The sequence below is a fragment of the Trematomus bernacchii genome, unplaced genomic scaffold (genome assembly GCF_902827165.1).
Source record: "Trematomus bernacchii unplaced genomic scaffold, fTreBer1.1, whole genome shotgun sequence".
NCBI classification, from domain to species: domain Eukaryota; kingdom Metazoa; phylum Chordata; class Actinopteri; order Perciformes; family Nototheniidae; genus Trematomus; species Trematomus bernacchii.
Window position 1 is genome coordinate 2,128,147 of NW_022987698.1, and position 9,181 is coordinate 2,137,327.

The 9,181-nt window shown below is 40.0% G+C and overlaps 2 protein-coding genes across 2 annotated transcripts; one reads left to right on the top strand and one right to left on the bottom strand.

The window, feature by feature from the left end:
• The first annotated feature begins 5 nt into the window (after positions 1-5).
• Positions 6-2,109, top strand: zgc:172270 (uncharacterized protein LOC100136849 homolog). The gene is made up of 3 exons (XM_034139304.1): positions 6-304; positions 548-735; positions 1,335-2,109. The coding sequence occupies exons 1-3, from the start codon at positions 80-82 to the stop codon at positions 1,483-1,485; spliced, it is 564 nt and encodes a 187-aa protein (XP_033995195.1). The 5' UTR covers positions 6-79; the 3' UTR covers positions 1,486-2,109.
• A 135-nt stretch (positions 2,110-2,244) lies between these two features.
• LOC117489357 (isotocin receptor-like) lies at positions 2,245-8,731 on the bottom strand. Its single transcript, XM_034138574.1, is given in 3 exon segments — positions 2,245-4,209; positions 4,211-4,416; positions 7,648-8,731. Coding segments are annotated over 3 exon segments (1,209 nt in total). The 5' UTR covers positions 8,573-8,731; the 3' UTR covers positions 2,245-4,131.
• Between the last annotated feature and the right edge of the window lie 450 nt (positions 8,732-9,181).

A 9,181-nucleotide genomic window follows, 5' to 3' on the forward strand; every position in this document is an offset into this window, starting at 1 on the left:
TCCGATCGGTGGCCACAGTGAGGTGTAAGGGAAGTGACAATCACTAAATCTCTGGATTGTGGTTTCTTTACGGGTTTCGATGCTCAGGATGATGAAAGGGAAAGATTCAGAGGAAGTAGAGATTGACTTGGAGGACTCCAGTGACCCTGAATCTGATAATGGGGAGGAACCTGAGATTCTGTGGAAAGCCCCTCCTGTTCACGAAGAAGAAGAAGACATTCATACCACCACACTGGTGGAAATCAGTGATACTAAGCCTCTGATTAATGTCAGAGACCCCCGTGATATAAATGACTGTCTCAAGGTATTTCATTCTTATGCAGTAGTTCTGTTCAACTTTGTTTTATCGACCTTTTATGTTTTTGTCACATGCAGTAAATTATCTGAGAAAGAAAGAAATACACTGAATGATTGCCATGTAGAAGCAAGAGACTGCTTGGCTCATTGTCAAGTTGAGATAATGTATTCTTGAAGGTGAAGTACAACAGGAACATGTCTTATAGTTCACCTCTTTAGCATCAGCACCACTGTCTCTTGTTGTTTCCAGGTGACGTTTGAGGATGTGATTGCGGAACCGGTGTCGGTGCGCAGCGGGGACAGAGTGTGGATCTGGAGTAATGCCCTGTTTGAGGTGTCCAGGGTTTGGATCTACAGGATAGTCACAGTGATTCTGGCAATTCCCATTTCAATTATCTCTGGACTCCTCTTTGCCATCCTCAGCTGCTTCCACATCTGGTAGGGTCGGATCATGTCTACTTGAACCTATTAAGGCAATAACAAAGAAACTGTTTCTCACTTACTGCTAAGGATGCCAAGTCACACTGATAGTTTTGGGGTTTGATTTGGCCAGGTGTTGACATATCTATCTGTTTATTATACAGCTGTGATTGAATGTGATTGGTTTTGAACGGCAGGATTCAGTATTTTCAAGAACTAAAAGACTACTACACAGAAAAAGACCGTTGTTATATTTTTTTGTCTCCTAGTCCCCCAGCTAAAGTGCGTAGGAGAGCATGTTTCATTGGTCTTCAGTAGGCTATCTATTTAAAAAGAGGAATCCGAACGAGGAAAATACTTTGGCAACAGGTAGACAAATAAATAAAATAACATCTCATTCTATTAAGAAATGTGTTGAAAACAAAGTATGTTATCAGACATAATGTTGATGAATGCTGTACTGATGATAACGATGAACTATGAATTGCTTGGAGAGAAATACAGTAAGAAGGTTTAATATCTTGATGAAACCCAAATTGAAAGAAATAATAATAATAATCAGCCTTTAAAATGTCCTTATGTTCTTTCATTGTGACTGTTGTGTTTCTCTTTGACAGGATGGTCGGTCCTTGCAGCCACTGTCTCCGCATCGGTGCCCGCTGGCTGCAGAGCCTATGGAGCATTGTGCTGTCCGTCGTTGTGCGCCCCTTCCTCACGAGTGCTGGGCGATGCTGTGGAGGCTTCAGCATTCACCTGGCCAAGGAATGACACTCACACATCCGGACTGGGATTGTTTTTTGATGTAAACTTGTTTTCTAGTGGACTGAGCCACAGTGGGCATGGATGTTTGAATCTTTAATAGTCTATTCAAAATACAATTTTTTATAAATAGTACTTTCTTAAATAACTTACAGTGGTTGATTTGAAGACAACTTTAATTATGAAAGTGACCGTTGTTGATAGTCATGCAGCTCTATCTATGATACCATAGTGGACTATTGTCTCTGTATGATTTTTTGATTTTTGAGTGACTTCAGCATACGTTTTTATGCAAATTGATGGAATGTATCATCTTTTTTTATTTTATATTGTTAAATGTGTTTATTTCTCTGTAGATATAATACTTATTAACTGAGTTTTTATCTTGCAGTATGGCAACTCCTTATGGCAGTATGAATCGCAACATGAGCCTGCTTTCCCCTTGAGAAAAATGTGTACAGTGTGTGTGTGTGTGTGTGTGTTTGTCTGTATGTGTGTGTGCGTGCGTGTGTGTATCGACAGTTTAAGGTTGTCAGCGCTGGCAGCTGCCTGCTGGCATTCCTGGATTGAAAACATACTGAGTGGCGTTTCAGTTTATAAACCTCCACTCCTCTGCTCTGCCCTCCTTGGCTCTGACTGCAGCCACACACACACACACACACACACACACACACACACACACACACACACACACACACACACACACACACACACACACACCACACACACACACACACACACACACACACACACACACACACACACACACACACACACACACACACACACACACACACACACACACCATCTTGGTATTACTCGGGTGCTTCATTATCTCAGTTCCACCTTGAGTCAAAGAGCAGGGCTCTGTCTGAAATGAACAGGAACCTGGAGTGGATGATCAGGAACGACAGCAACACCTGGGAGAAGACCTCAAAAACCCCAATAAAATAAAAAAGGGTATGGTCAAGGTTCAAACAATCTCTTTACTTTATTATCACTGAATTGCATTACAGAATTGTGTAATTTTGCGATTATTGAAGCTTGAAAATGTGTGTGTCCAATAAAGATGCTACCTAAACAACCTTTCATACTGTTTTTAAAATATTGTTGAGTGAATTAAGTCAGCTTTATGTCCATTTGTCAAGAAAGGGCCTCAGATATGTTATGTCTATCATTGGGAAATTGGCAACTTCATTTGACTTCCATGCCCAACAGATTGTAAAGTATAAAGTATTTTGCTAAAACTAAGGTCACCGTCACACATTACACATTTTGCTTGAAGAAAAGAATAAGACTGGACATGCCATTTCACTTTACCTTCAGATCCACAAATCATAAGTGCTGCAAATATGTACAATTAAAAGTGTATCTAAAAGTTAAGCTGATTAAGTGTTTCTTACCAGATGAATACAATGATTTTACTTTCTGAAAAATGTCTATCAATTGATATTCCCCTTTCTTACTCAATATTGATGTAAGCCAAACTTTTACAAAAGAATGTTGTTGGTTCAATATGAGTGTTTCATTGCACTCAAACACTTACAATGTCTCCCATATACCATGACAAACAGATGTAAGCATGTTTACCCACGTGTTATACTCTTGTTATTGAGTTCCCCTGGCATATTTCACCTAAAGCTACTCCCTGTGGATACTGCCTGGAACCACATGTTTTGGTTGACATCCTTCCAAGCCATATAAAGAGAATTACATTTTAAAACATACCTACAGTAATAAGTCAAGAATGCTTATTATCTGATCCAGATACTGACATGTTCCATATGTTCAGCCGACAGTTGGTATAGCAAAAGAAACAGAGCAGAAAACATAATTTGTTTGAAAATCAGTGCTGCCACAAGGGGGAACCATTATTCTAGTTTGATCTAAACTAGATTAAATATGCTGTGTGCTCAAAAGCTCAGGTACACTCATTACCCTAAAACGCTATAACCACCTGAAAAACAAAAGATGGAGTTGATAAAAATGTGCAGACACTCGATGTGGAAACTATTTACAAAGTGAATTTCATATGACATCATAAAGGACAAACACTGTTTGATCTGAAGCACAGGAGTCTGCTGAAAACATTGAAAGCAGCCTCTATGTTGTGAAATACATTCCTTGTGTATTTTGCTTTGATGATGGGTCTTTTTTTTTGCTGCTGCAATGAAGATATTGAAATTAAGCCATGCCTTGAGAGTGGGTATTATCTTAATTACCTTATTATCATTCATGCATATCAACATTCGGTGCAACAACCCATAACATATAATAATATCACTATAAAATTCTTGTTCACAAAGAGATGCTGCTTTGAAAGGCTTAGCAACCATTATAGCAACTATCTGAGTGCCCATTTGCACAGAGTAAAACTTTTGTATAATCTGCCCTAACTTCTTAAAATGTCATTCAAATGGATTGGTTTGAAGCCTGTGAAACATCAAGATAATTGTTGTGATCATTCCTTGCTTGTCAAGGTCAAATCAGTACATCAACTACAAGAACCACACTAGGAGTAGAGGATTGTGTGCACATGAGGTTTGTATTCTCTGTTTAACTCAATAAACAAAATGGTGTAATGGCCACTGCAGTGCCACTGAGGATGATTACATTCTTGAAATGGGGGACTCGCAATGTTGCCAGATTGCTGGATTACAGGAAGCCTGGATGGCTTTCAGCTGGCCCCTCAGTGTCCCCCTGTGCTGGATGTGTGTGTGAGGCTCCTCTGGCTGCTGGTGTTCTTCATGGCGTAAGAGTTGCTCTTGTGCCGGCACTGTCCGTCACAGCTGCAGGAGGAGGCTGTCAGGTAATGTCCACAGCAGCAGAAGAAGCACTGCGCCAGGTCCTGGAACAGGTGACCAGCAAAGAACATGTATATCCAGGGGTTACAGCAGCTGTTGAGACTGGCCAACAACATGGAGATGATGAAGGCCACATCTATAGGGAGAGAGACAGACAAGAACATGCTTGATATTTGTTGTGTCTTCTTACAGGTTCAAGGTAAAACTGTAGCTTATTATAAGACAACCCCAAGCAGCATCATATTAACTCACTACTTCACCAAATCCATAACTGAAATGTGTCCCCTGACAAACACAAAATGTCCTCCTGTCTGAGTAACACAGATTGTTATCCTCCCTGTGTGTTGTGTGGCACAGGAAGAGTAAGTCCAACAGAACCGAGAGATTGAATATGGTGCTTTTGGTATTTTCATGGGTTTGTTGACAAGGAAAGATATTTTTAAATATTGCCAGTATTATCCTTTAAATAAAAAATGCCTCCTACCGAGTGCATGCTGGGAAAGGATCCAACCCTGTGCTTCCCGTGAATAGGATAAGCCGTTTAAATAATGACCGGATGGGTGGGTCTTTAAAAAGCCTCCAAAGTGGCACATTTTTCTCCATTTCAGTAAGATATAATTACCTTGTTGTGGGCTTCAGTCCAAACTCCGTGGTGTGTGTGTGTGTGTGTGTGTGTGTGTGTGTGTGTGTGTGTGTGTGTGTGTGTGTGTGTGTGTGTGTGTGTGTGTGTGTGTGTGTGTGTGTGTGTGTGTGTGTGTGTGTGTGTGTGTGTGTGTGTGTGTGTGTGTGTGTGTGCTTTGGTTTTTTAAACTGCACTTTAGTGATTGATAGTGTCATGGATGTGGGATGGTCTGCCAGTTTGCTCCAGACTTCAATATTTCAACTAATATTTGATGTCATCTTGCATTTTGTACATTGTATTTACATTTTGTACCTAATCATTCATTCTATTTTCTGAAGCACCAACATCAAATTGTCACTTTGTTTTTTATTGAAAAAATCTCAACAACATTTAGATGGATTGCCATGCAGTTGAAAATGAAATATGTCGCACCTAAGGAGGAATTACAATAACTTTGCTCCCCTAACCTTTCCTCAAACACCATCATGGTCATTAACAAACATTAGCATGTTAGCTCTCAATGTCATCTCTACTGAATTAGTATAAGCCCAGTTCAAGCCAGCTGCATCTTTTTTGCGCATCATTTGTAGAGAAATTCAATCACTGTCACGCCGAAGCATTTCAGACAACCTCCAAACATGTAGGAGTATAGCTAAAAGAAATAAGAAGGTTGATGGATGCCACACAAACAGGACTTCATGCTGCCTTACACAACATTGAAAAATGGCTTCAATTAAAGAGGCCATCTCGGGTGGTAAAGTATTCCTTGTTTTTCTCAATAATTCAAGCGATAAAACGTCAAATCTTCGTAGCCATATTAAAGGAGCATGCCATTTGCACAGTGGAATATGGAAGACTTCCAATTATTCTTTTTATTCTGTAATGGAGTGAAGAGATTTACTGTGCGTTGTCTTCTTCTCCCCTAAAGGGAAATTGCTGACCTGCTCTGTTCACGGTGTTCTGACTCTATAGTCTTTAGCTTTATTATGAGAAGTGTGCGATGCAAACTGTCAACTAAATGGCCCGTCACAATTATGAGACATGTTCAACAGATAGGTTAAACACCCTGTCCAGAGTTTGTGTGGAGAGTGCAGTTCTCTCAGGGGGAAATACCACAAGATGACAGCTTTTGAACTCTTTTCTTTTGAACCTGTCATTATTCACTTTGACTTACAGCGCATTCATCACTTTTTCGTGCTGCCATGACTGAAGGAAAACATTCAAGATGTACAGATCTTCTGAGATTAAACTAGAACATTTGAAATGTCGTGATTCATAAAGAATGTGCAGATACTATAGATCATTCTGATGATAAAGTGCACAAAGTCAGCGTCCCCTTTATTTTCAGTGTAGCAAGTTTGTCTGCAGGTTTGATGGGACGGCAAAACTTCAAAGAGGATGCAATAAGTCAGAACAGACAAGCAGCCAGTGAAATTTGAATTAGCTACTTGGTTCTGATTGAAGTTCCTTTTTGAAAAATGTCACCCATAACGAAATCTTCAAACTACCAGTACACCTTTCATAAAACTACTGCAAATCCTAAAATTATTTCAAGTTGATAACATCCTCCTACTTCCCTCTATTTGTCAATCTTTGATTTAATGTTCTTATAATTGACTTATTTTACATTTCACATGAGTTTCTTTACTATGAAATTCAGCAAAATCATAAAAACTGTCTGTAGTAAAGATAAACAAGATTCCAGTTTTAATCTCTAACAAAAACGTATTTCCATAATGTGGTGTTTTGAATTTTTAAACTGACATATTTTGTATTATTAATGAGAATATTATTGTCTTAATAAACCAATGAAGAACCCAATAAAACAGTGTGTTATCATTACTAAAAACCTGAAAACTGAGCAGTTTTTTTTACATTTCCATAAGTTGACATTGTACAAGGTTTTCATGGGACAGCAAGAAGTTCACAATTTTGTAGTTCAGTATTTCTATTTCAGCACAAATGTGAATACAAATAATTTCCACATTAATGAAATGTTAGGCCTGCTTTGCAAAATTGCATGGTAATGTCACACATGCTAAATGGCATTAATAAATAGCCTAGTTGAGTGTGTCCATCCAAACAATATGGGGGTCCCTGGGGAAAAAATACTTCTGTAAAGTGCATGCATTCTTAGCTTTAAACTGTTTATTTTCCTTTTTTATTTTACAAAATGTTTCTACTGAAGAAGACCAGAGGAAGACACTTAAGTCTGGTCTAAAGTACTTTTAGGAAATTTGCTCACAGAACCACTTGAAAGGTTATGGAGCATATCCGCTCCCCTGCTCTGTCCTATTTAATGGCAAATGTAAAAGATATATATGAGGGGTAAATCTGAACAAACTATATGCAGTTAAGTAGACATTACATAACTCATCACTGGGAACATAGAGAGAAACCCTTTGATGTCCTGGAACATTTACTCTCCTGATTGCTCCGAAGACTTTCTGGAAACTGATAACCACTGCAAATGACAGAGCCATTCATCTGTGTTCACTCCGGGGGAAGTCTAAAGTTAAACACCATTGTGTTGCCTTGGAATTTAAGTGGATTGCAATGTATTCCCAGAGATATATTTTATGAGGTAGAATAATGACCCTTGAGGCACTTAGGCCTGGAATATACCTGTAAATCACATGGCTTATGGGCAACAAATGTACCAAAGTTAATCTTAGACAAAGAGGGCCATTTATGATTCAAACTGCATCTGTTGGCCATTGGTAAAGAAAAAGAACACATTATTACCTTCTCGTGGTGCAGCAGGATCCCATGCAGACCACATCTGGACAAAGAAGAAGGGGGTCCAGCACACAATGTAGGCAAGGACCACTACAAATGTCATTTTCACTGTGCGGATCTTCGCTTTTGAAATAAGCCTCACACTGCTCACACGGCAGAGGGGATGAGCTCCTTTGGAGGGCCTTTGAGTTAGAGCCGGGAAAGTATCCTTTCTGGTTTTTAAATTGAAATTCTGCCATATTTTAAAACATATCAGGCCATAGCATATGCTTAAAATTGCCACTGGGAAAATGTAAATACTGAGACTCATCCATGTGATGTAGGCTTTGGCTCCCCATGGCTGTATAAAGTCTCCCCAGCAGTCATACACACCGTCCCCGACATCCCTCAAGGAAAATATGTACGCTTGAGGAGTGCTGAATACCAGGCTGAGCATCCAAGAGGCGATCACACAGGAGCGATCCTTTCTCCTGTGCACGGAGCGGAGTGGCTGGCAGATTGCTAAGCACCTGTCGATGGACATCAGGACAAGCATGTAGGTAGATGCAAACATACCCACAACCTGGAGGTATTTGACTAATCTGCAGAGCAAATCCGGGCCGTAGAAGCGAAATGTGATATCCCAAATAAGCTGCGGTAAGACCTGAAAGATAGCAACAACAAGGTCTGCGATACTGAGATGTTTCATGAAGTAATACATCCGAGACTGGCTGTGTTTCGTGGTGTGGATGGCCCGCAGGACGCACAAGTTGCCGGTCAGAGCGAGCAGCAGCACCAATACCAGGACGGTAACTTCCACTTTGGCCACTTCTTCATTTCGTTTCAAAGGGTTCACTGTGGTGTTTCCTGAATGGCTTTCATTTCCTCGACTTGAGTTGCTGCAGGAAACATTTTGGATCCAATTATTCTGCTCGCGTAAAAGGTACTCCATCGTGCGCAAAAGCGCAAGTTGGCGCAGCCCTCGATCACATCACAAAACAGATCCAGGACCTCTATCTGCTGTCTGGTGGTGCAGTTGCACTACGCACTTTACAGCCAGCTCAATATATTTTAAAGTTGGTTTTAATTGCCTTCAGGTTGAATTACTGTATGATCCAAAAAGCACCACTCTAGCCTGAAGAGGAACAACATGAACAATCTTAATTAAAACTCTGAATCCTTGCACATTTACAGTATCTAAAACTTTTGAACTATAACAATCAGTTAAAAAATAATATCACCTTAACATTACCCAAGGGACTGTTTACAAACGAAGCTTACCTTTGAAGCGAGTTATTATGGTGTCTCGGAGCAGTTCACTCGCTGCCTCCAGATTGATATCTGATTTGCAAAGGCTCTGTATCCTACCAATGTCCGTATCCCCCTCCCCTCATAATACTTTCCTTTAGCAAAATATCTATCTGGGTCCAGTACAAGCACACTGCACGTAATACTTATTTATCTCTCTCTCTCTCTCTCTCGTCCCCTTCTGTCTCCCCCCCGCCCCCTGTAACTAAAGTTTAGGTTTTGACTTTACGTTTTTTGTAAAGTCAAATGTCCC

Coding starts and splice junctions, on each gene's coding strand:
- zgc:172270 (XM_034139304.1), top strand. CDS start 80: ATGCTCAGGATGATGAAAGGGAAAGATTCAGAGGAAGTAGAGATTGAC. Junction 305..547: donor ATATAAATGACTGTCTCAAG/GTATTTCATTCT, acceptor TGTTGTTTCCAG/GTGACGTTTGAGGATGTGAT. Junction 736..1,334: donor CTCAGCTGCTTCCACATCTG/GTAGGGTCGGAT, acceptor TCTCTTTGACAG/GATGGTCGGTCCTTGCAGCC.